Below are 25,984 nucleotides of genomic sequence, written 5' to 3' on the forward strand. Positions count from 1 at the left end.
CCCAGCACTGATTAGGTCAAGTTGGGTAATAGAGAACACACAGATAATTCTTTCCCTTCTCCCCACTCTAGTTATGATGGGCTCGTTGCTAGCGGCAACCACTGAGGCTCCAGGGGAGTACTTCTTCTCAGACGGTGTGCGGCTGAAAAAATACCGTGGTATGGGCTCCCTGGACGCTATGGAGAAGAGCACGAGCAGCCAGAAACGCTATTTTAGGTGCGTGGGAGGTCAAAAGTAGTGAATAGCCAAATTCAAAGTGCTGCCATTACAATACTGTGATCCCACTGGAGGAATAATGACTCAGTGATGTCTTTCCACAGCGAGGGCGACAAGGTGAAGGTAGCCCAGGGCGTATCCGGGTCAGTCCAGGACAAGGGCTCGATCCATAAGTTTGTACCTTACCTGATAGCTGGTATTCAACATGGCTGCCAGGACATTGGGGCAAAGAGTCTCTCTGTTCTCCGGTGAGTAGTTTGGGTTTGATGGTTAGATTGTGTGAATGGCTCAATATAATACAGATGTAAACTGTTATGTTTATTATATTTAACATGTTTTTTTTTCCATCTTTCACAGTTCTATGATGTACTCTGGAGAGCTGAAGTTTGAGAAGCGGACCATGTCTGCACAGGTGGAGGGAGGAGTTCATGGACTCCACTCGTAAGTATTAAAACACATTTTGTCCCATTAAACAATTGTAAAAGTTGTAAAAATGAAACACACTCGTCACGTAAAATCTGAAGTTAGATTGAATTTTTCCACTACTGGGGCAGGTGACATAAGTAGGAACTCTAAATTGCGTTCTTTGTTGACTCGTAGAAGATTTCATCAGTGTGTTGCTAAGAAACAGCTGGGCTCCGATATTGCTTCATGTCAGGCGTTGATATTGTACAACACTGTAGTGGATAAAGCAGCGTCAGCATTATAAGCAGCTTGGCCAGCAGAAACAATATGATCTTTTTCTAGCTTTAACAAAGAGAACAAATGCAAGTTCTCTCTCGTGTTACTCAAGTTTTGGCTCCAACTTGACATTTAGGGGAAAAAATGCAAGTTAGGAGTTTTCTGCCAAGTACATTCAGAAAACATTGTGTAAACAGTGTTCACAGGATTGCAGTAAACATAATTACAGCAGCAATACTTGTTTATATTAGAGCAAATGCTAATATCTCTTTTATTTGTCTTCACCCCCACAGTTACGAGAAACGGCTTTACTGAACGGAGTGCAGATCGGCGGCGCATGTGACATACCCAATCTAACAGTGACCAAATGTTAAATCGCCACTTCTGCTAAAATATGGACCACCGACAACACCACCCTTGCCCTCCCCCGCGTTGTATCCACGGTTGCTCTCTCTCTCTCTGATCCCAACCAGCTGCTTTGGGGAAGAAAGAGGCATCGTAGCTAAGTGAGAATCTTCAAACTGACACCCCCCACTCTCTGAACACCTGGGATTTTGCACTCAAGAAGCGGCGCATCAGGGTTTGCGGAATGACATACACACCTATATCTTGAGTATGCAGCTGATCCCAATTTTTGTTTTCGTGCGTATTGATAGTAGTGAGAGAATGGACTGCGTGAGTGTTTGGTGACTTAAGGGTAGTGTTTGTCTGAGTGTGCGATTATAGTTTAAAATGTTTATTGGGACAAACAAAGTGAAGGTGCACTGTTTTTGTTTTTTTGTCCTATTAATATTGGTGAGTCTAAAACAGCAATGGTGCAGATCCCATCAGCATCCTTTATTTTTTTTTAAGGCTTTTTTGGGATCCACGCTAACCAGCAAGCTCCCTGTCGGAAGCCTCACACATCCCAGTTCTTAAACACACTAGTGTGTGTGTGCAGAAAACAAGACAAAAACACTTGTCTCTCAATGTGCAGAGTGTCGGTATATCATGGCAATCTTACGTTGTTCATTTTTCCTGTTTTTTGGTTTGCATTTTTAGGTCATTACAGGTATAAACTACTTGATGAAGAGTAGCTGCTTATATTTCAGCACATATTGTTTACGTCATGTATTGTGGATCCCGAGGTACGAGATATTGGCCATGGCAGTTACCCTGTTGACTTTGTATCCTCCAGTTTCACCTTAATCAGTAGACAAAACTCAGACCCACAGTCTTTGCCACTGTGGACTTTCATTTCCCCCTCAAAGACATCTTGAGCCAAATAAACAGTGTCCCATCTCAGTGCATAGTGTTCATATGTTGAGCACAGAAGGGACCAAAAGCTGAGGAGTAGGTATGTTTAAAAGAAGGAAGAAAACCCCTAAAATGTACCAATCAAAAATAGTAAGGAGGAGAATAGCAAATTCTCTGTCCATAATTTGAATACTTTTAGATTTAAAAAACCTTTATATTAAATCTGTATAGTCTTGGGGGCTTTGAATTGAGCATGAAGGGTTTTTGATATGCATGTTTGTTTTTTCACTAAGCCAAACATGGCTGTATTTATATTCCGCTTTATTGTAATTGCATACATACTGCCAAGTGTATTTATACTTCCTCTGACACTCTTCTTTTGTAAGGTCAAAACCAAAATTAGCGCGACAAGTTGCTTGTCACTTGTTCATTCCTACGCTCTCACAGTGTGGCATATGTTCTCTGTGATAGGTTTATTTTATTTTTGATTTATTACTTTTCTTTTTACCGGAGATATGCCTTGAAACAGGGATGGATAAAGGCTGCACATCACAGCTCAGTGAAAATGCATCGAAGTGCATAATGCTATACACCCTTTCGCCTCCTTTTCTTACTTTCAATCAGCATAGCTGTGTTTGTTATCATTCAGCTAATGTAGGAGTAGGCTTTTCTAACATTTTCATACTGGATGTCCTTTTTGCCAGGTGTAATTTTTTTTAATAAAATGCCCCAGATTGTAAGAGTTGAGTTGCTTTCTCTAACCTGCTAATGTGCTTTACCCTGCACAAGGTTCACTTAACTAACAAAAGTCTTGCAATTGGACTGTATTGCAAGAAAATGTACATGAGAATATATGGAGAAATATATACTTCTATTCAGATGTAAATGACTGCTGCTTGTTTTCAGTTTCCCACCTAAAGAGAGAATTCAGGTTTTTAAAATGTCTTATTTGTCAAGTACTGGGTTCGGTTAGTCCATCTAAAAAGCACAAGTATTGTTACAAGTGAGATATTAGGTTTAGACTGTTTTTTCTTATGTTATAGCTACAGTAGTCAGAACACACTGATAGCCTCTGTACCCATCAACCAAAACAGAAAGAATGAGCTTTTTAGATGGACAGAAAAAACTCAGTATTCAATAAATCCAGTAGGATTTTTTGAGGAATATCACGTCAAAATATGTTTACAGTAAAACACTCTACAGAGGAAAGTTGCTTTTGCTGTTCAATATGGTTAAAAAAAAAAAAAAAAAAAAAAGAATAAAGAAATCAAACTGTGTATGGACTCCTGTCTTATTCAACATGAGTAAAACAAGCCACATATTATAAAACAAACTTTATTAAACAGTGTGTGTGTAGAGCAACGTTACGTTTGAACATAAATAAATTTAGTAAGCCAGTCAGAAGATTCTGCAAGTCAGTTTGTAGAAGCACAATTCATTGATGACACAGGTAGAAAGAGAAGGTAACACAGTGTGCAGTTTACCAGTAGAGGGCACTGCTGCATCATTACTGCAAGTAAAATGTGTTGCTCATTGGTATGTAGAGTTTATAGTCTGACAAACCTTTAATTTTAATCCCATTTGTTCAACATGAGATTTACAATGATGTTCTGCTAGATTTGAAAGCGTGTGACTTCAGTAGTATTTAATAAGTGCTTAATTCAGTCACAGTACTATATTGGAATGTTGGAATGCAATAAAAACATTTGTACAAATAAATTCATGTTATACCTCCATTCAGTTAAATGTTACTGTTCTTTTAACTGTATCAAACTTCACCAACCTTTATCAAACATGTAAAAGTTACAAATTACCTTTTGGCTCTTGACATTCTTGGCACTTAGACCCTCATAGACATTCACTAATGACCACATAAGAAAGCTCTTCAAACCTCCAAAAAAAAAAAAGTTATTTTGGCAGCTATTGGTATTTTATCATGTATGTAAAAGCTACCATGCACTATCAAATAGGCTGTATAAATCTTGACAGTCAACTTGCTGCACAAAATAGGCACCCTTCTTAGCAAGTCCTCGATGTAACCCTTGTGTGACCAGACTGTCTTTTATAAATCAATAGTTTCGCTGCAGATGCTCAAAGCATCAATTTGTCTGCAAACACTGATGAACTCCTCCTGCACTGATCGGTCTGCGTCAGATGACATGTCGAGGTCCAGGCTTTCCTGTGATGCCGCACCCAGTGTATGATAGTTTCTCTGTGGGTCAGTGGAACCCTGATGGCCAGAGGAAGCCTCATGGCCCAAGCCCCCCTGCTGTAGAAGCTGCCGAGCATGTCTCTCAGGGCTCGGGCAGAGGATCAGTGATGAGCCCCCTAGAGAGGCTCGGTACAGGGAACAAGAGGAAGAACTGCCCCTCCAACGTTCAGGAGATGAACAGCTGGAGGAGGAGGACAGGGAGGGAGATGGTGGAGCGCCTACAACAGGATCTCCTTGAGATTTAGCGCAAGAGGATTGGGGTTTAGAGGCCATCTCTACACAGGAAGAGGTCCGATAAAGGCCAGGGTCAGCTGAGAGAGGATCACAGAGGCCATTGCTGGGAAGTGCACAGTGGTTGTTTATGGATAGATCACTGCAGCGAATAGGCCTGGCAGGGCTGAAGAGGCTCATGGGAAAGAGGGCCTCACTGAAGAGCGCTTCATCTATGCTGCGACGCAGGTTGATGGGTGAAGGTGGCCGCAGGTCAGTAGTCGAGTCACTGGTAAAGGAGGATCCACCTGATGGCTCTCCGCCTCCTCCGTCCTCAGGTTTTTCTGAACCCTGTGTGTCCAAATCCAAGTCCAGGTCTCTGTAGGCCAAGGCCCGGTTGCTGTGGTACAGGAGATCCAGTCCATTTAGACTGCGACCAAGCCTCTCATCCATCAGAGTATAAAGAGGAAGGCTCTCTGTCTCTCCAAGCCCAACGGTGTCAACGATGGCGAGCTTCTCCTGCTGGCTAAGGGTCCACTGGTAGCTCCCAGGCAGGATTGGCGATTTGGACGCCAACAGTTCAGTCCAGCAGCTTCCAGCAGCTGGAAGGTGGTCAGAGCAGTAGACAGGTTGTGCAACCACCAAGGCTAAGGTGAGACAAACCCCTAGCTCACACAGTCTGCAGCTAAACTGAAAAGCCCACCAGGGCCAAGGGTGGAAGACCTCCTCTCCACCAGCAACACCCATAGCATTGAGTATTGCATATAGCTGCAGTCCTGCGCAGGCTAAACAAAACAGTGCTGAAAGACAAACGGTTACAGCTGCACGGTCCCAGTCCCGGCTCTCAGCAAAGGGACAACGGTTGTATCGCTCAGCGGGTGTTGGAGACGTGTTATTCAGGTGGTAGATGTGCTTCGAGTCTGCCCTCACATAGATGTAGAACACAAAATAGGCAGTAGACAGAAATGTTGCCAGAACTACAAAGGCTCCACGGGAGATTAGTGAAAGAAAGAGGCAAAGGGGAGGCTTTTGCTGGTAGAACTTCTGTAATGTCACCGGACCGAATGCAGCAGCAAAGTGCAGGACAACCAGGCAGGCCAGGAAACAGGGTCTCTGGAAGGCTGAGTAAGAGAGCTGCATTCTTGAGCGCATGGAAAGGAGAAGGAAAACCAAGCCAAAAGCTGCAGTCAGGCAGGGAAATGGTGCCTCATAGAGCATCAGTGAGGCCTCGGTGGAGGGTAAGCGGTCCTGGTGACCGTAGGCATCATACAGGAGCAAGAAAGATCTGGTACTACCAGCAGCTAGTAGAAACAGGCTAACCAGAGCAAAGTAGCCACAACCAGATGGACATCGCAGAGGCAAGCAGAGCAGGTTGAGCGCTGAGGCCAGCGTCAGCATCGCAAAGACGCAACCGGCGCCATAAACATGTGCCTCCCAGGCCAGGCCCCAGGCTGCCATGGCACTGTTCCAATCAGTGTACAAGGGCACCAACATGGGTGGAGCTGGGATCAGAAAGGGGTTGCTTGAGTGGTTCATGACAGTGGTGTTTTGTGTGGGCTTGATGGTAGAGGTTGTGGGGTCCCAGGTGTCAGAGAGGTTGCAGATCCCAGAACGTTCTTTATTGCAGTCAGGAAGGAAGGTGACGTCGCTGTCCACTGGGTCCGTCATCCAGTCTTCAGTGTACAGAGGAATATGTGGAGTCTCTGGAGTAATGCCTAAAAAGAAAGCAGAATTTCAGTCCTATCGTGATTACAGATAGATATTTAAATAGTAGCTGAAAAGGAAGAGAACAAGAAAATCAAAGGGAACAAACTGGCTCACATCCAGGATGGTGAAAGCGTGCTTTCCTCTTAATGTGCTAATCCTGTTTAAAAGCTTGTAAGAAGGCAACTTCAAACTGGGCTGGCGTGTGTGCATGTGTGAGATCAGCCCACTCAGAACCACAAAGCAAGTTTCTCTTGGATTACGTAAACCATCTTGAGTTTCCATGCGAGAGCAGTTAATTATGATTGTGTTAGACATGTTTTAGCACTGTGGAGGAAAGGACTGCCTCTAAGTGGTCTAGCTTTGGAAATTAAGAGGTAACCATGTATATATGTGTTTGCATGAACATTACCGAGACTCTTGCAAAGCTCATCTGCGTCGTACTTGTTTGTGCAGTTCAATTATTGGGGGACAACTTGAATGGGATGTAGCATGAGTCTGTTCACACAGTATAATGCCTCACAGATGGGCAAAAAGACAAACATTTCTTTCAGTTTCCTAGTCTCCACATCAGCGAGCTTCACATCATGGAGCTTTTTCTTTACCATAAAACATAACTGTCACCGTGTGCGTGCTATCTTTTCACCACAGAAAAAAACATATTGAGACCTTTAGTCTAATAATGGCAGCTTCAAAACCTTGCCACAGAAAAAGTAGTCAAATGTAGGGAAAAAAAGAGAAGCAGCCTCTAATTGCATCTCTGTCATTTGCACACATACGGGCTCATCAGTCATTTTGCTGCAGGCTTATCAGAGACAATCACTCCTCCATAAAGAACCAGGCGCTTTAATAGACCACAGAGACAGGGACATATGAAAGTGTAGTAAATCTCACAGCAGGCAAGTTTAGTGCTGTATGCGCTCATGACAACATTTAGCATTAATTTTGTGTTGTGTGGTTTTTTTGTGTAAAATGTGGCTAAATATAGCCAAAAGCATTGCAGGGAATTTAAATACATCTAGCGAAGCCTGGGGAATACATTATATCTGGTGGTACTGTTATGTGCCACTTTAAGAACTTTAATGTGCAGACGTCAGCACCACAAAACCCCTAAATCGTTGCCTATAGATTGAAGATATCTTATTCGTTTCCTAAATAAAACTAAAAGCGGAACTCATGTGGTTTAACATTTTTGTTTCAAGTCCTTCTCATCTGCCTTTTTAATGAACTTTTATAGGTTGCATTCTTGCGTTTCCTATCCTTGTATTTCCTATCCCACCCTGTCCTGGCCTCATAATTTGCTCTTTTGTTTATGATTTCCTTTCAACACCCACTTCAACACCCACAAAAAGGGGAAACTCCCATAGGTGGGTTTGTTATTTTTAAACTGGGACAGTTTTTCTATTGGAAACGATTCTCTTTGACTGCCCTGAATTTTACAAGTCTCATACCCATGCTTCATGTTTTCTGCTTCAGCTGCTCTCTGCCTGTTTTTCCAGTTGTACAGATCCAATGCACGGAAAGACAGTGCAGTGTCCATTATGTTAAACAAGTGTAGGTCTGCAGCTCTAGGTGGAGAGTGAAATGGTTGTGTCTGCTTTTAGTGCTCTAACATTACCGTGATGATGCTGAGATGCAAACAGCCTGAAGCCCTTTTCACTTGGATTCATGTCAGCTGCGCAATTTGTGTCAGTTTGTGTTTATACTGGGCTGTATATAGGTGAATTTGCAGGAGTTTGTACGGCTGACACTTGCTGTACTGAAGTACCTCTTTGTGAGCAAAGTCATGCTCTCTCTCTCTGCCTCAGATCCTCATGAGTGACAGAAGATTTTCACAAGTGGTTACGCATAAGCTTTAGCACTTCCCTGCCGCCTGCCAGTTGTTGACAAAGTCTTTATCATTTTTCCTCGTTCGTCTCCTGACCCCAGAGCTGAATCATTGTCCCAGGTTGTAATGAAAACGTCAAGCTCGAGGAAATATGACCCCACCACCAACTGCCAGTGCATCTCTCAGCACGACACAGCAGTTTTATTTCATTAGAGTTGTCTTTTGATGCTTCACAGCATCCTCAACAGGAACAGGATGAAAAACACAGATCGATGAGTTTTTGAGAGGCTGGTTTTTTTGCGCTGATGCACTGTTTTTTAATTAAGACCTGATGTATCTTTTGTAGCAAAACAGATGCTGTCAAGATGCCTCCCTTATGCATCCCTCTCATTATGATCTTTCATAATTGTACTCAACTATATTAGTAATATTATATATAATTAGCTGTGTGAGCATCAGTCAGTGCATTCAGATATGTCACACATTCACACACCGCTGCAGTTCTGTCAGGAAAGTACAAGCTGTGCAGCCATTAAGTCAGTTTAGCAAATGGATTAAACATCCTGTTCCATACTGATGTTTAATATGACAAGTGGGAGCCACTGAATTTCACATCCAGTGATTGATTTAGCGTCACAGCAATGCCAAAGGAGTCTGGAAATCCCATAACAAATGTTTTTATTTGAAATAGTGCTGAAAAATATGATGTCAAATACGTTGACTGACAGAAAAATAATCAAGTAAAAGTAAAAAGTAATTTACCAAGTAAAAATAGCAAATATTTGATGGTTTTAGCTTTTCAAATGTGACAGTTTGCCGCTTTTTCTCTGTTCTATATCATTGTAAATTCAATATCTTTGACTCTGGGAACTTGTGAAGGACATATTTCAACATGTTTTTACATTTTATGGACTAAACACTAAGATAATTTCTCAAAATTGTTAAAAAAAAATACAATAATAATGGGACTACTTAGGATATTAGTCCAGTTCAGTATAAATTGCAGGAAAGCTATCTCATTGATACTCACGTGTTATATTGGGAAAATAAGGAAGAGCTACAGTATGTTGAATCATGTTTAAAATTATGACATTAGCTGCTTTAAATGAGGGTATTAACTATGTCAGTGTTCAGATACGACTGCACTGACGATGTCATACTATCATAACAGACTGTAACTGTGTGGGAAATGTGGCTGGAGCGTAAGACAAACACGCAGCTGCAGGCATTTTGAATGTGGGGACCAGTGATAAAGTAGGTGGAGTTCAGTACATTGTTATCCCAATGACTTGTCTGTCCGTTTGTTTGCTTTCCAGGGCGATGGTGATGATTTGGATGCCACTAAGTCAGGCAGAGTGGGAAAAATGAGACTGGGAGTTGAATTAGTGCCATGTTTTGTTGCCTCGCTCATGACGATTAATGTCACATCTGAGCTGCCGAGCCCGGCCGAGCGGCCTGGACAGGGTTTGGTATGTGGTGGCTGCAGTACAAGGATGGATCAGAGCGTTATGTTCCGCCGCATGCTGCTCGGTCATCTGACACATTCCTGTGGGAACAAGTCTCTCATGCTAGGGACAGTTACACATTTACAGCAGACGGACACAGACTGAAAACAATGTCCTCTGTGGACACCAACTGAGAGGTTATTTGAACTCATTTAATCTTTTAAAGACTTGGAGATGGAGTTCCACACAAGTACAGCTGAGGCCTTATGGGAATGTCAATTATTCAGGTACTGGGTTAAAATTTTGACCTAAATTAACGGCACTAAATTAAGTTAATGTTGTAAAAATTCTCAGGGAATCATGAATGTCTATACCAACTTATTTATTTTTAGTCTGTACTGACCATCTGACAAATTGTACATCAACATGACAATATCCCACATTCTTTCACAATGCCTGCAGTATATGTACAGTAATGATTACAGTCACTATTACTGTAGATGTCTGGTTTGGTAAAAATCAGAAGAATTGCAGATCCTAGATCCTGTCTTGAGACAATTTAGTCAATTATTAATACAAAGCGATTCCACACATTCCAAAAGATAAATGAGCAGTAATAAGCTGAAAATGAACAAACCCATATAAGACGCTGTGCTTCACAGATCATTTCTTGTGAGGAGAATTTTCATTTAGGTCTCAGTGGAAACACTATTAGTGCTCAGAGGCTATTTATTTCTTCATTTATTTGGGTTTTGCTAATAAATCTTGAAAGGCCTGACCTAAGGCACCTTAAATCAGGTGAGGTAATGAAGGTGAGGGATTCCTCTGATGTTACAAAGACCACGACCCCACACTCATCTTTAATTGGCTACGTGTTGATGCTGCATCGTGAAACTGAGGACTCCATTTAGTTTTCCCCTGATTGCTTTCATTTTCAATTTAGCTCACCTCAGTAAAAGCAATTTAGTGGGAGCTCATGGAGAAGTTAGATGGCGCATACTGAGGAGGAGCCACTTGTGTGTGTTGGGGCCCGCGAGGCTGAGGTTTGATCTTATTCCTAAACAGCTGCAGTTTGTGCAAAAACACCTGCTCCAGCAAATAAGAAAGCCTATATGATGATTGCAAATTTGTTTATGTGCAGCTGATATTTTCAATAACAGATTTTCGCTACGGGGACGACACCTTTATATGGCAGACAGAGTAATAACACTTAAGTTTCACTCACTCACTCACTCGTGACAAACCAAACTAGTGAGCCCCGTGGCGTCCCGTCATCAGCAAGTGGCACATTTGACAAATCTATTTTTGAAAATCACTTGACAACATTTGCTATTCTGGGCGAGGCAATGTGGGTTACATCTGCTCCTGTGAACTGGGCAACATGTGAAATGTGAAACCTATTTTAATTTCATGTCTATCAACTTATACATCTATGAGGTTTTGTCCATTGATATTCCACATATTCTATTATATACATATTTATAGGGATTGTATACATCTGATAATAATAATAATAATGATGATATTTATAGATTCACAAATCTATTAAAAGAGCCAGTTGACATTTCTATCATGTCCTCATGGATAAAAAACCCAAAACAGGAAAAATATTCACACTTTTTAAAAATATATTGAAACTACCGTGTGCACTAACTCTACTTTAAGTGCTCGGTTGTCATTGGCTAGTCTTAATCAATAGCTGTATGTCTTTTCAGTTTTTTTAAAGGCAGGTATTATCGCCAGATCAATGAATACTTATCTGAGAAGTGGAACAGTGAAATATTTGTTTATCAGGTGGGCATTGTTCCCTATCTTTCCTGTTCTCTGAAGTTCACAGCTTGAATGAGCAGATTTCTCCTCCCTTTGGAAGCAATTAATGGCTTCAGGCAAAGGATGCAGGGTAATTGTTTCTCCTCGTCTTTTGACAGATTTACTAACAGACTACGGGATGGCTTCTGGAAGTACAGCATGCAGTCATTTTAGTTGCCTTCGTAACAGTATGACAGTGTGAATACATGCTTGAAAGCCATGGGATTTTGAAGTTAGTTGCAGTGTTTGTTTACATCTTAACGGATGTGTTTGCTCACCTGTGCTCTGTGGCAAGGATGTTGTTAGCAGCTTAGTGTATGGCGTGGAAACGTCTGCCAACTTCGTGTCACCATCCCCGTCTGCAGCTGAAGGAACCACACCTTCTTCATCCTCATCCGCCTTATCTTCTTTAGCTGGCAGCTCTGGGAAGACACAGGCAATTTAACCTCCAAGCGATCTCAAAGCGATCAGGAATACAGTTTAAATTACACAACACTGCAGCTCCAAAGAAGTCTAAGAAAAACAGATTAACAAATCTGGAGCCTGCCAACAAGAGAGTTTAACCCTCTCCTTCTTGTGCTCACATCTGAGACTTCACACTGCAAAAAACGCAGAAGGACTGTATTTCTTAACCCAGTTCTGTCAAATGGATCGGCCTATCATCCACTTAGTTGTAGCCAGTCATCCATAACACAGTAGTCTGGCCCTCTGTAGTCTAATTACATTGACATCCCGATGTGTGTGTGCTTGTTTATGAGTGTGTGTGCTTGGGTGTGTCCGCCCTGGTCTATCATGAACCAGGACCTCTTGTTCAACTGTCTTTATGAAATGCCTTTTCTTTTCTTGTTTACCTCCACAGTTGAGGTAAACAAGAAAAGGCATATCAGCACATAGAACACATAGAGAGAGAAAGAGATAAAGAAAGTAAGAGACAGAGAGAATGCGAGAGTAATGCCTGCATGATTGAATAGCATGACAGAGCCACATCATTTTGTTTTCCCTTTGGTACACTCACAAAATATGTTTTCACAGTCAACCCTTTGGACTGGAATTGTGTGCTTTACAACACTGTACAGTACTTATAAATGAATGATGAACTAGCTGAGAGTCAGGACAATTTTCAGGAAGTGATCCTGTTGGGAAAAACCGATGAGCTAACTGTGATGAAGCGTGAGATACCAGGTACAGAGTAAATCTGTAACTTCAGAATTAATATTAATAAAAGATAGCAAGGCATGGGGCTTGGGGGGGGAATAATGAGTTACAAAGAAATCATAACAGCTACGGGGTAAAGTAAGCTACTATCTTATAATCTAGGTCATGTACACAGTGCTCGCTTTAATTGTACGTTTAAAAAGTCTCTAAAGCAAAACCTTTTTTGTCACTTTATGGCACTGTCGACCTCCAGACAGCTGGAGATTTGTCCAAAAGGAGAGGGAGAGTAATGACAACTGTGTGCACACCTGCACAAATATACTGAAGCTGTTATTAAAGCCACTAGTCTTCATAAGCATATTTCAAGGTGAGATTAAGTCAGAGGCCTGTGACTTTTTTTTTTTTTTTTGCCCTAAAGTCCGTCATTCAATGTGATAATCAGGCTAGAACTGTTCAAAACTTGACATCTGAAGTTGAACTCACAACCTTAAAATTTTGAATGTGTACAAATTGGTAATTTTATTCAAAAAGGAGAAGTATGTACCTTATCTGAACAAAAGATTACTAGTTGGTAGAACTGTGTGTAGTTTGAAAACCTGGGATTTGAAATTTAGCATTTTTTTTTAAGTCAGTAGCTTTTGCGAAAACTTGTTTTTATCCCAAAACCCCAAAACCCTGAAAGTTGAGTTCTGACAGAGTCTGACTTAAAACTCTCAATGCTTTTGTTTCACAGTGTGTTGTAATTAAGTTGTTTGTTAAGTGTATCGAGTGACTTGGACGGAGACACTGGAAACCGCAGCCGGATCATTTCACTGCAGCATCTCAGATACGCAGTTCAGACACACTGTAGTGTTGGATTTAATTACCACGGCTAACGAGATCTGCCACAAATGAGACATAAGGACAATTAACATATGCACTCACTCACTCACTCATATCCAAATAGTGGGACTCATCTCTTTAGTACATCACAAGCAAAATTACTGATGACCAGCTATTTACACAGACTCTGCTGACGGAGCAAAATGAAAAGCAGAAAGGGATGAGAGAAGAAGGTGTGTGTGGACTATCTACATTTTACTTCTTGAACAACTTCTACATTAGTGCTGAATTCACATTTTAAGTGTCTACTTAATTAGTACATACATTAGTCCATACATAATTTCCTTCAGCCTTTCTTCACATGCACATAGGATGAAAATGTAGTTTTCATTGTGAGATCTAGCCTAATTTGAATTTTAAATATCACCCACAGTGGGTAAAAATATAGCAATGACGGCCATTTTTGGTGTGGTATATGTTATTAAAATGTAGTAGAATGTGGAGTGTTTCAGAAGCTCCTCATTATCTTCAGCTACTAGATAAAATCATAGATAATGTTGCCGTCCATTACACTCTGCTTTATCTACGTAAGCCCTGAGTGAGTTTGTGAAAGAAGGCATGTGTGGGTTTGTTGCAGAGTGTACGAATAGCAGTGCTCATAATCAGATGCATTAAAATAGGATATCATGACTGAGATACCTCATCTTGAGTTAATGTACTTGCACAAAATTGCATCACGTTGCTCCTGTTTTGGCTCATTTTCAAGATGGTTACTAAGGGATTTGTGGCATTTTCTGAACCCCATTATACTCTTATGTCTTGCTTTAACAGCAGTCTGAATAAAGGGCAGGAGTAATCCTGATTGTTCTATAATTATAGATTTGCATCAGTCAGGTCTTTTCCTGTGGTTCATTCAGCCTGAGAGCTGTGGGTCAAATCTTAAAAACAAACTGCCCTAATCCATCCAGTTTTTTAAAACTCACAGATTCAGAGTGGATAAAGGAGTCATTATGAGAGGATTATCATAATATTAAAGTCATCACAGTCTTCTTTTTTTTTTTGCATTATTGTCCTTTTTTCATTTAAATTCTATACAAGGGCATCATTTATTCATGTCACATACTGTGTGCGTAAAAACTATTTCCATAATCAATTAAACTGTCAATGGCTACAATTTAGCTGTTTGGTACAGCGCTTATCACAGACACAATATATCCTTGCAGGTATTAATGGAGTGTGTTATGGGTCTAGTGTCACCACAGTCTATTAGTGCAGCATACAGTAATGGAAAAGATGGGAGGAGGGGAAAGAAGGTGCAGGATAAAGGAAAGCTTTTTGCAAGAAATATTACAGCCACAGCTATCTGGGATGCTTTAGAAAACCTATATTTTCAACCCCCATACCTCACCATCCTCAACCCCGGTTCTTTTTTCCCTCCTTTTTCTGCTTTCTCCTCTCATAATTGCCCTTGCTATCGGATGTCAGAGTGTCCCTTCGTAGAGAATGTGACACAGATGCAGAGCATTGCTGTTTTTTTTTTTTTTTTGTTGTTGTTTTTTTTACCTCTTAGCCTCCTCAAGGGCAATAGCACATAGCAAATCTTCTCTAAATCAATGGAAACCCAGCCATTTCCCATTTGTGAAGGTGTTTCACAACTCCAGTAGTGAAATGATTCACCCTGTGCAGCTTTAAAGTAAATTACAGCACACAGATGCAACATTCACATTAGGATAATGTATGATAATGCAGGGGTGCCGTGCTCTCATTTTCATATTAGTCTCCTCCTGTGTCCTTTGGCAAGGTGTTGTTTAAACACTGCAAGACTCTGGTGAATACTACACTAGTCTGACTTCAAGGGTACATAAATGCACTTTTTTTCTGTTAGCTTTCCATCCTTCTTGGACAACCACAAGCTTCTCTCATCCCTGTCAAGACATTTTATCTTTCAAAGCAGCCATGGCTGACATGTCTGTCCATAGCACAACATGACAGGGATTTGTGTTTGTACAGAGGCAAAAAGATTTCAAAAAAGGGGGGAGGGAGGAGACTAAATGGCAAGAAGCATGTTCAGCATCCATGAACAGCGACTGGCGGGCGGATGGTCCCACAGGAGAGGTGGTGGTTTTGCTGAGTGTGCGCTTGGAATACTGATACAAGGCCACAGCAGCCTTCCCCGTCCAGGGCCAAGCCCCCTCCTCTTTATGCCGCCACACGGTGCACAACCGAAAACAAGTGTAGACACAACACCAGGTGACACAGACAAAACACTACACCAGTTCCTGCGCAGGCAGCGTAAAACATGGCATGGGAGAGGTAAGATCTGGAATGGTTGCACGCCAACACGGCAAATGCAGAAACACATTGACTGTGTCCAAAAGTGTGAATTCTGAATGTGAGATTTATTTCTGACTTCATATAAGAAAAATATAATATAGGAGAAAGCTAATATGATTTAAGAGGATTTTGTATATTAGTAAACAGAGGTGGTGACTAATGTAAAAAAGGTGTTAATTTATGAATCTATTGTAGTAAGCAACTAAAAATATACAACACAATTTTCAAGTTAAATAAAAGTTTTAAAATAATTGGATTAAGAAACATTTAATATGTACTGTACTTTGGCATTAGTACAGTAAATATCATATATGATGCCAAATATATTGCAGAAAAGGGGTAATAATAATATACATATTATATACCATAATTAGTATGTTGGGATTAATTGCCTTACAATAATAGTTTTAGCCTACTTGCTTGTGTATTTATTTATTTACTAAAATAAATGTTGATTGCAAATTTCCATTTATACTTTTGTTGTGTCGACAGCATCAAAATATGGAAACTAATGCACAAACAGAATATCATTGTGTCGTACTCATGCAGTAGTACCATATGTATGTATCCACCAAACCATCAAGGTTTCATAAGATGGACGCTGAGCCTCCCTGGCTGTGAATAATCAAGTCATCATTCTCTGGCCAAGCCTTTGACCCTACATGATGAATGTGTCTGTACTTGGAGGAGGATCTTCTTCTGAAGACTCATTAAGCATACAGACACCAGACTGCCACCAGTATTGGGGGATGGGCCAGGGAAGGAAGGAGGTATTGCCTCTATGTTGTATCAAAGTCTCTAAGAAACCCACCAGCTACTAGTAGCTGTTTTAGCTCATCATTTTTCTCTTTTCATGCACTGTGGAGAACAAAACCACCACTAAGCAGCATTCAATCAAATACTCTTTCCTTCCATTCACTGAGGTAATGGCTTATGCAATATTGAAGTAGAGTTGCAGCTTGAAAACTCGTTACAGACTCTTAAAGGGATATTTCAGACTTTTTTTACATTAGGTGTTATGAATTACTCACTGGTGGTGATTGTGAAATTCAAAATGAATTTAGGGAATGGATGAGACCAGTAAACAACAATGCATCACTCAAAAAAAGGTTTCAACCACCCACAACTGACTGCACAACAAATTCTGATGCTTTATTCTCCTGTCAGACTTACTGTGTCATAAAACTATTTTGTTGAATAGTCTGTGAGAATCAAGTATTGGAAAGATGTTTCATTCTGTTGTAGTGTGTTGTTTATACATGTTTTGGTTGCTCTATCCTGGATTACCTTGGATTTCTGCAAGATGCCATGTTGCTGGGATTAATTTCTCCACAGGATCAGTAGCCAGAGCTAATGTACATGCCTTAAAACCACCACTAAGTAAAAAATCAAAAATATACCTTTAAGATACTTTCTCCAAGCTAAATATGCATAAATTCCAACATATAATTCATAATGCAGTCATGTTAATGTTGATTCCAGACTTGTACTTAATGAGTGTTGACAGGGTTTCAACATGATCTGGATTTTTGCAAATGTCCGACCTTTGACTATTTACCATGTCAGAAATGTCATCAATCAAGCTGAACTGTCTGTCTTTTGACAGCCATCTATTGAACACTTAAGACCTGCCTGCAGATGATTGATCACATCTATTGAGTCAATCCAGCCACTATTGATTGTTTAACTTTTGCTTACCTTCTGTTATTGGGAAGTTAACCTTTTGGCTCTGAGTTGTGCTTGTTATGGATACTGGCAGTAGTTCGTCATCGATCCCCATGGTAGTGGTGATTACCCCCAGCTGTTCCTCCATGGACCTCGACCTGGCCTCAGAGAAGCCCCAGTCAGTCTCACTTTGAGTGGGGTGCATTTTTACCATTGTGGCCGCTTCAGTACTCAAACTAACAGTGGGGTCCTGTGGTGTTGTGACAAATGTGGTTTGTGGGGACATGGGGGGAGTAACAGGTCCTAGAGGGTGTCTGGTCAGTGTGGTCTCCACCAGTCCTGGGTTTGTTGTTGTGGTTTGCGCCACTGCCCACGTCAAGGCAGTGGGAACTGTAGTTTCTGGTGCGATTGTCGAAGGGATCTTTTCTGAGAATTCTTCCGCTTCCTCTTTATCAGTGTGTTCCTCTGGGAGGTGTTGTGCAGTGGTACCCATGCTGGGTTTGGCTGCTTGTGTAGAGCCCTGTGGTGAGTGGGTATGTGTTGCATTTTGTTCAGGAGCGCTTGTGCTCGTGGGACTGTTGGTGAACACAGTGTTTCCGATAGAACTGCTTGTGGGAGAGTAGGAGTCTGAAACAAGAGTATCATTGTCGCTCTGCGCTATGCTGCTGTGTGGAGAATCTGATGTCCCTGTGGGAAGTGATTCTGTCCTTATCTTTGTTACACTGGTTAGCAGCCCCTGAGTCGAAGTGGTGGGTGGTTCAGAGGCTTCAAAAATGCTCCCTTCCCCCGAACCCGAGTGGTCTCGCAAGTGATCGATTGGTTCTGTCAGCCCTTCGGTGGTTGTGGTCAACACAGTAGTCTTGTCGTTATTCTCCGAGGAATAAAAGGGGATATGGAATGGCAGTGAGGGAAGGGGCGGGAGTTTTGGCAGAGACGGAGTCCACCAGTAAGAGCTCTGCTTATTTTCAGGTGGATTTTCTCTTGATGGCGTCGGTCCCCAGAGGGCCTCTTCGTCAGCCAGAGCCTGCCTGTGAAGTAGCAAAAGACACCAGAAGCAGAGCGCAAAGGTCTGGTGGAGGCGAAGCATCCTGTCGACAGTGGTGTACGAATCGGTCACATGTTGTTCTCCATTCTTCAGCTCTCTGAGGCGGGTTTAGCTGGTTTTCCAGCAAAATGGCCTAGAAAACAAGAACACACAGGACACTGAGTGACACACTTTCAGTCCATTCTTGCACAACTAAGTTTGAGTTGACAAAAACTTGGTGGGATTCGCATCTGTTGATTTTTCTTTTCATCGAACATTTCTGGAAGGCTAAGCCTCAGTTTCTCAGAGTGTGACCTGCTTTTCAGCTGTTTTTTTTTTTTTCAGACTGTAAAGTGAATCAAGTTTACCACCCATTACAAGCGACTGCCAAAGTTAGCAAGCTGAAAATATGTCACCCACCACAAATCACAACAAGAACTTAAATATTACGGACACCCCACAATTAGTGGTGTCCTGTTAGATGTGGTGGTCAGTATTTATGTCATGCTGTTGCTCACATGCATACTGTGTCACAGTTGTTGGGCGGCTACACGGACTGACCAATTAGGGAAAGAACCTTCTATGCATATGTATTCTACTCAGCGAGGAGTGGTCAAGAAATAAAGTGTGTGTTTGTGTGTGTGTGAGTAGGGTTGGGGGAGGTTAGTGAAGAATTAGGGTCTGGCTTTCCAGCACAAGAATAGAGGGACCTCTTTTTCTTTTGTGGAGCACTGAGTGGTTCAAAGTCACTAGCCTGTTGCCTCAGTGAAAAGACTAGGGAACCAAAGGAATTTCCCCTGTGAGAACAACAACCTGTATGCTTTAGTTGTACTTAACTCCCCCATTGGCTCCCCCTCCTCCTTTGGCCTTGCTCTCTTTCAATCTCAGATTTATTTTGTCTTTAAAGCAGAGGGAGAAAGATCTGTTTGTGCGAGAGTGACAAAAAAAAACACCAATATTCACAGAAAACCGCAATCACAGTGAAGTTCTCTCCAGCTTCTCTGTCATGCTCTCATTCTCTTTATGAATGTTATTTCCCTGTTTTTCTTCACTGTCAGCCTTTGTTCATGTCTCTGACAAGTTTATATACGACTCACTTTTTTCTCAAATCCACACCAGTACTCTCCACTCTCTCGAGTTCTTTTCTCTTTTCTTTCATGCACACACACACACGAGATCAATCAGCCACTGCCATAAGAGTCTCAGTCTTGTTCTCACTGATCAGGAGAGCAGGGACTTCACCTGCTATCTCCCCCTCTGTGCCTGCCTGGAGGGATAGAACCAGCCTGGATACACAGTTAGATGCTGAGATATGAAGACTCACTACGAAGGGGGGTCAAACATAGAGCTTCCCACACACTCCCTCGTTTTAGCATTTTGACTGAACAGCACGAAATCAGTTTCCAATGAGGTGAGGTTGTTTTTAGATGCCTGTTTGTTCAAGCTTGCGCCAACCAACCCACTCACAGTCACATTTCATGCGTGCAGAGATATGATTCTAGATTAATTTAAATCTGACTCTGCATGTTAGCGCAATTCGGTGCTTGTTCGCCCACATGTACTATTCTGTCGCAGGTACACACACCCACACAGATACACTTTTTTGGCTTCTTCAAGACATTTTGCCAGCAATTTCTAAAGGTTTATAGAAAGGCCAATAAACTATTTAATGCTGCCTTTAAAGTATAAGATGGCTTGCTGTGGAATCAAGTTCATTTTATTATCTGTAGAAGCGTTCAATTAGTTGTTAAGCTTGGGGCAAATTATCTCTAACTCCTGATTGCCTTTTTGTACATTTGACGCATAACTGATCAATTATTTAGACAGCGGGGAATATGTATAATTTATTTTGGCTAACATTACCCCACAGTATCACATTTGCTCAGTATCACCTGGTGTGGTAAAAGGAAACTCACGTAGAGCTCAAAATGCTTACTTTATAGGATATTTCCCTTTATCTTTGATCGTAGAATCACTTAATCAGAATGATTTTGTGTACTGTAGGTATGGGTCACTAAGGCTTTCTTTCTAATATTTCCTTATTATGAAAACATCACCATGTGTGCAGTTCTGTGCAGAACTGAGTGCATACTAAGCTGTTCTTTTCAATTACCTAGGCAAGTAGAAGACTTTCCATTCCTACGTTGTCTGATTTGACACAAGTAATATAGCAGATGGTATTTTGTTGATGGCTGACTCATCTTGGCATGGCACTCATGCAAGAGTGTTTTCTTAAAGATAGATGTTTTTAGTTTTAAGTCTTCGGTCTTCCACCTCCAGAAAAGTGAAGGTAGAATTCACTGCAGCTCCGTCTTGGACATAAAATTACAATTGACTACAATTTTAAAGCCCTGATGAAGGATTTGTAAAAGTTTATTATGCAACTATTTCCATATACGAAGTTAAGATAAGCTATATTCCTAGATCCTATTGTAGCTCCCGATACACTATGATGTTGCTTCATTTTGGTTAAATATTTACTGCATTAACTGACTTTTTTTGGCCACTCAGGGGCAGCAGAATCAAGCCATAAACACAACACTGGCACATTATCTACTTTTATGTTGACATGGGGAACATGTTAGCAAACAGTTGCTTATTTACACATTAAACATTATCATTCATTTGCAGTTGTGCTTATGGCCACCTTAATATAAGTCTAATAGTCACCCTCCTTTTAGCTCTGTTTTGGTCTCCACTAACTCCTGAGCTATATATATGGCTCTTAACTGTTAAATTCCCTATTATATTCACCCACTAGCTGCTAACTTTGTCTGTCTGCAGTTTGGTGCTGGACAACTAGCCTACAGTCAGTATTTAGAGCGTTTCTGTGGAAAACAGCTGCCTGCTAGGGTTTAAAAAAAAAAAAAAAATGCAGATGAGAGGGATGAAACAGTTGAGTCACGAGCTGTAAAACCAAAACAGTGAACTAAAAGATGCTATAAAGAGAGCTGCAGAGTTGGTTTATAGTTTTCTGCGGTTCATCTCTACGAACGACCCCTTTCACATACAAGTAGTCATGTGATCCATTTAATGATATAAAAATGCTGCTTTAAATACTTTAAATGTAAAGAAAACAGTTGTAGTTTTCTGAGCGATACAGAACCAGTGTTTAGCCATCACAAACTCTCATAAACTCTGTCCAGAACTTACCCAATTTCATTAGTAGAAAAGTTAAAAATTTGAAACAAATAAGCAAACTAATTGATCAGCAGCCATGTAGCCACCAATCAATCTAAAAACCGCACCGCTTGTGCTTTACTATAATTGGAGATAGAGGTCTTTAACTTGTCACCACTTGTCACCACATCAAATACATGCCTGCTAGTAAAGGCATTGTCTGGTTTGACAGGCAGCAGAGCAAGTGGAAAGGAACTATAAAAAGTGTGTGTGGGGAATTTATAAGTCCCCTCTATTATTTTGCTGGCGTTTTGTCTCACTGCTCCTGACAAAGACAAAGAAAGAGAGGCAGAAAAGAAGGGCAGAGAGCAAAAGACAAGGGCAGTAAAGTAAAGGGAGAGAGGCACCATATTGACATGCAGTTGTGGCATTCTTAGTCCGGGAGAGTAAACTCTGAGGCAGTCTGCCTAATGCCCATCTTAGTTTGTTGCCAGAGCCTCTTTTATTAACTCTGTAAACAGACTCCTGTCTTTCAGATTGGTCTCTGTGTGTGTGTGTCCCCACTCTCTCCTCTCTTCTGTCAGGACCGTCAGCCATCTTGATCTCAATCGGCTTTCAACCTGCTGTACTGTATTTCTCTATGGAAATTTCTCTATTCTAAATTAATCTGATAGCAGCATCACAGCTTTACAGGCCCCTCTGTGATCACTTTGGTGCTAATAATAAGGCCACTGTAGTAAAGCGTTTGAGAGAGAAAGATGAAGAGAGAAGTACAGTATTTTAATAATGAACGTAAGGAGAGGGGAAGATAAAAGAAAGCTGTAAAAGGAGAAGTGAAAGAGAAATGTGGTGACTGAATTAGAGGTGTGTATCCTTCCTGAGTGATTGAAATGGAGAGGCTCTACACCAAGGGGTGTCACAAATGGAGACAAATTGACTGTCTCCAATGTCATTACGTTTTAACAAACCTGCTATAAGCACGGCAAGGCCTGAGGATCAATGACATAGTCCGGTATAATGGAGTAATTTACCTCCCTGCAAATGGCTACTGTTATGGGTCACAGTGGTTGTTTTTTTTCTGACTCTGCTGTGTGGGTGTGCATATTTACAAGCACTAGTTTTCACCCTGCTATATTTCCATGGTTATATGTAGGTGCACTTGTATCTGAGTGTGTATTTACATGTGCATCCTCCCACGTGCTGCTGAAGGCTTGTATTTTCGATCGCAGCTCTTTAACATCATAGCCTCTATCTCCCATCTAAGGAGTCAACTTATGGCTTTTTCCTGCTGTCCTCCCCTGACTTTGACGCTACAAGGGGGATGTCAATACTGCACAGATTCAATCTGACTGGCCGCTTTAAGCCAGCAGGGATTTATTCTGCGTAAAGCAGCACATTCGAAGGGCTTTATAAAGTGTTAGAGCACTTAACGTCTGTCTATCTATCAATCAATGTTGGTGTCATTAATGGTCATAGCAAATTATCTTCAGTTATCTTCAGTCATCTAGTTAAGATGCATATTAAGAACGACACAAATTAAAACTAAAATCTGAGTGTGTATGATTATTCTTGGTAAGGTGGTAAATGTTCTCACATCACTCTGACTGAACCAAAACAGGAGAGTTAAACCAAAACAGTGAGCTCAAAGAAGCAATAAAGCTCCATAGAGCTGAGTGAAACTAGTTCTCTGGGATTTCATCACTACATGCAACCTCTGTCACAGACCAATTTCAAGCTGATCCTCATAACTGTTTTACATCCCGTAGCTAAATTGTGAGCTGTGACATAGCTTGTACAAGTCTGTGAAACAGATAGAAATGGTATGGCCAGCTGCAGGTCGATAGTTCCTGGGCATTATTGACCATAATGAGAGCAGCTCTCATGTCCGAGAATAACCAAATGCCCTGGTCATGTGTCCACAAGAGCAGCATCACAGGCAGGACTCCAACAGGTTACGTACTATCCTGCATTACAACCCAGCAGCATTCAGCGTGCTATTTACAAACAAGATTAATGCCAAGCTATTCTAATCTGTGGTGTTTCCTCTGGTGATGCAATCTTACAATTCCAATGTCCCCATGCAGAATTTCTCTTTGACTTTCAAGTTAGTAGTAACAGCCTCTGGAGTTGTGTTTTTTTTTTTTCCTGAAAAATCCTGTTGATTTCTGCAGATGTCAATTTTCTTATTTCTCAAATTTGTTTGGTTCCACAAACATCTTCCATGCCTCTTTTTCTCCACCTCTTTACTACCCCACTTTGACCACTCGTGAAACATATTCTACATCCTTGAGAGTGACATTAATTGTGCCGGGCTAATGCTTGTGTTAGCCTCCAGAGCTGATGAATGCAGTGAACCTGACGATTATAAAGGACGCTCTCGAACACAGGCGTTCCACCGGCTGCCTTTGCCATGGTGACAGCTGAAGCCAAAGACGTCTCGCTAATCCCTTGGATTTGAGCACCTATTGGACTCCGCTGTTCTGCTTTTAGGAGTGTGTTGCACACACATGCAAATGCCTAGTCACACACACTCACACACACAACCCAATCCATGTTTGCATCTGCTTAAACAGGCATGCATGCATAATTCTGTACATCCCTCTGCAGTAGACATGTATAACATAGCTAATCTAAACCAGATATTCATAACATTCGTACATGGTCATAGATACTTAGCTGTACTCAGATGACACACTGACAAACACACAAAACACACCCACCAACATATACACATTGATGTTTGCCTATAGATTTACCCCTGAATGATTCCCTCTGATCTCTTTAAGCCTGATTGTAATTAGTATCACTGCACCCAGATCAACCACAAGCCCTCTTACATGTGTTAGTAGGAAGGGAATACAGTATATATGTGTGTGTGTGTGTGTGTGTGTGTGTGTGTGTGTGTGTGTGTGTGTGTGCATGCGTGTGTTTACCTATAGCTACATCTAGAGTGCCTGTCTCAGCGTGTCACAGCATGCATATGGGAGTCAGACCCACACATCCCTATTCCATGATATAGACCTAATGATTAAAACACACATGTAGAGAGACAGGGAGAAAGGTAGAGAAATGTGTACAGGCAGATGAAAACATGTCAGCTGCTTACCTACAGATGTGAGGAATAAGATGGAGAATCCACAGCCGGCGGTGTGTGAGTGTGTGTGCTGCAGGAGAGACTGTCTTTCTGAGCCAGTGTAGGTTCGTCTGTGTGGAATTGAGTTCCAGTCTCCCTCCCTCACTCTACGCTCTCTCTTCCTCCCTCTCTCTCTCTCTCTCCCTCTCTCTCTCTCTCCCTCTCTCTCTCTCTCTCTCTCTCTCTCCCTCTGTTTTTCCCTATCTCTCTCGCTCACTGCATCAGTAGTCCACTGTGTGGCTCCCATCACAATGCCTGTGGTCACACCTCACTGAGCAAATTGTTCATTAGCGGAGATCACCCAGCGCCGCGGACACTGGGAAGCAGAGTTGGGCAGACTATGCAAACACACATGCTGAAAATTACATGCACAGCTTTATAACACCTGTATGTGCAGACATACACAAGCAGAAAGCTGGTCAAATTTGAATGGAGCTGTTTTCAAGCACTATATTTAGACAGAGAATGACTAATGTTATGCTAATGTTGACTCACCCACCACCCAATAGAGGCAAAACTTATGTTCATATTATGTCAAGCTTTAAAGGATAATTGGGGTTCATTACAATTTTGGGCTCATTTTTTGTAATTTTGGTCACCATTTCTATTAGTTATGATAACATTGCACCCACCAAAGTAATTGTTGAGATCTCATAGAACAAGTCCTCCTAATTTAACAATAAAATGCCTTCTTTGTAATTAACTTCCAGAAAACCACATATGAGAATTTCCTGATCTGACAACCCTATCGGTTTAGTATGTTTTATGTTTTAGGCCAACTACCACGGCTGAGCGGCAACTACCATGGCTTGAGGCTGAGGCCAGTGTGGAATTACATTAAAGTGCAATATCACTGACAGCCACTAGATGCTGCCCCCAGAAATCCCTGGCTCCAAATGACTCCCATTCAGAAACAGCAATTTCTCTCTAGAAATACTAAGTCGATCATTTTTTTCAACGAGTCATTATGGTCTCTAAATGGTCTCTATCTCTGTGGTCTCTATTTGGGCCCTCTAATAAGTGTGTTGGTGGTCATTTTGGAAATTATTGCTCCGTTAATAAGATTTGAAGACTTATAGTAGCTTTGATGTCTGAAGTGCGGCCACTGATTGACAGCTGTGATTGACAATTTGCTCCGCAGCTCCGGGACTCACACTGAGTTGGACAATTGTCGCAATATTTCAGTAAGTTTAATATTACTTGATTATGACACCTGCCATGTTAGCACAATTTAGCTAAAGTACAGGTCAGTGTTCCCAGTAAGCTAGCGTTAGCTTTGGTCCAAGGTAGCAGGGCGTGTTTCCGGAGTGTGAAAGGCAACACCCCGCACTCCTTATTTGGAAGGTATTGGCTCCAAAAGGAAAAAATCAACTCTAGGCTTCAAACTGGC

The 25,984-nt window shown here is 41.4% G+C and overlaps 2 protein-coding genes across 5 annotated transcripts in view; one reads left to right on the forward strand and one right to left on the reverse strand.

Moving 5' to 3' along the window:
• impdh1b (IMP (inosine 5'-monophosphate) dehydrogenase 1b) overlaps positions 1-2,873 on the forward strand; it is a 17,482-nt gene extending 14,609 nt beyond the window's left edge. For all 3 annotated transcript variants that reach the window (XM_044343930.1, XM_044343931.1, XM_044343932.1), the window contains 4 exons: positions 72-216; positions 321-464; positions 574-657; positions 1,191-2,873. In XM_044343930.1, the coding sequence (XP_044199865.1) occupies positions 72-216; positions 321-464; positions 574-657; positions 1,191-1,212 (395 nt within the window). In that variant the 3' untranslated portion in view covers positions 1,213-2,873. The remainder of the gene's footprint in view (positions 1-71; positions 217-320; positions 465-573; positions 658-1,190) is intronic.
• On the reverse strand, positions 1,932-24,669 carry prrt4b (proline rich transmembrane protein 4b). 2 transcript variants are annotated; one of them, XM_044343929.1, is made up of 4 exons: positions 24,572-24,669; positions 17,351-18,495; positions 11,620-11,763; positions 1,932-6,270 (listed from the first exon to the last, which is right to left on the reverse strand). In XM_044343929.1, exons 2-4 carry the CDS (start codon positions 18,402-18,404, stop codon positions 4,196-4,198), a joined length of 3,273 nt encoding a protein of 1,090 aa, XP_044199864.1. In that variant the 5' UTR covers positions 18,405-18,495; positions 24,572-24,669; the 3' UTR covers positions 1,932-4,195. The 2 variants fall into 2 exon arrangements, with proteins under 2 accessions (XP_044199864.1, XP_044199863.1); XM_044343928.1 differs by having other exon boundaries at positions 24,568-24,669.
• Positions 24,670-25,984: the final 1,315 nt, after the last annotated feature.

The sequence above is a fragment of the Thunnus albacares genome, chromosome 23, assembly GCF_914725855.1.
Source record: "Thunnus albacares chromosome 23, fThuAlb1.1, whole genome shotgun sequence".
In the NCBI taxonomy this organism is placed as follows: domain Eukaryota; kingdom Metazoa; phylum Chordata; class Actinopteri; order Scombriformes; family Scombridae; genus Thunnus; species Thunnus albacares.

What these genes read in the sequence shown, in the direction of transcription:
- prrt4b (XM_044343929.1), bottom strand. Translation starts at nt 18,404, where the DNA reads ATGCTTCGCCTCCACCAGACCTTTGCGCTCTGCTTCTGGTGTCTTTTG. An exon ending in TAACTTCCCAATAACAGAAG is followed by an intron (nt 11,764 to 17,350) that starts GTAAGCAAAAGT and finishes GTGTCTTCCCAG; the next exon opens with AGCTGCCAGCTAAAGAAGAT. An exon ending in ATCCTTGCCACAGAGCACAG is followed by an intron (nt 6,271 to 11,619) that starts GTGAGCAAACAC and finishes CTTTCTTTTTAG; the next exon opens with GCATTACTCCAGAGACTCCA.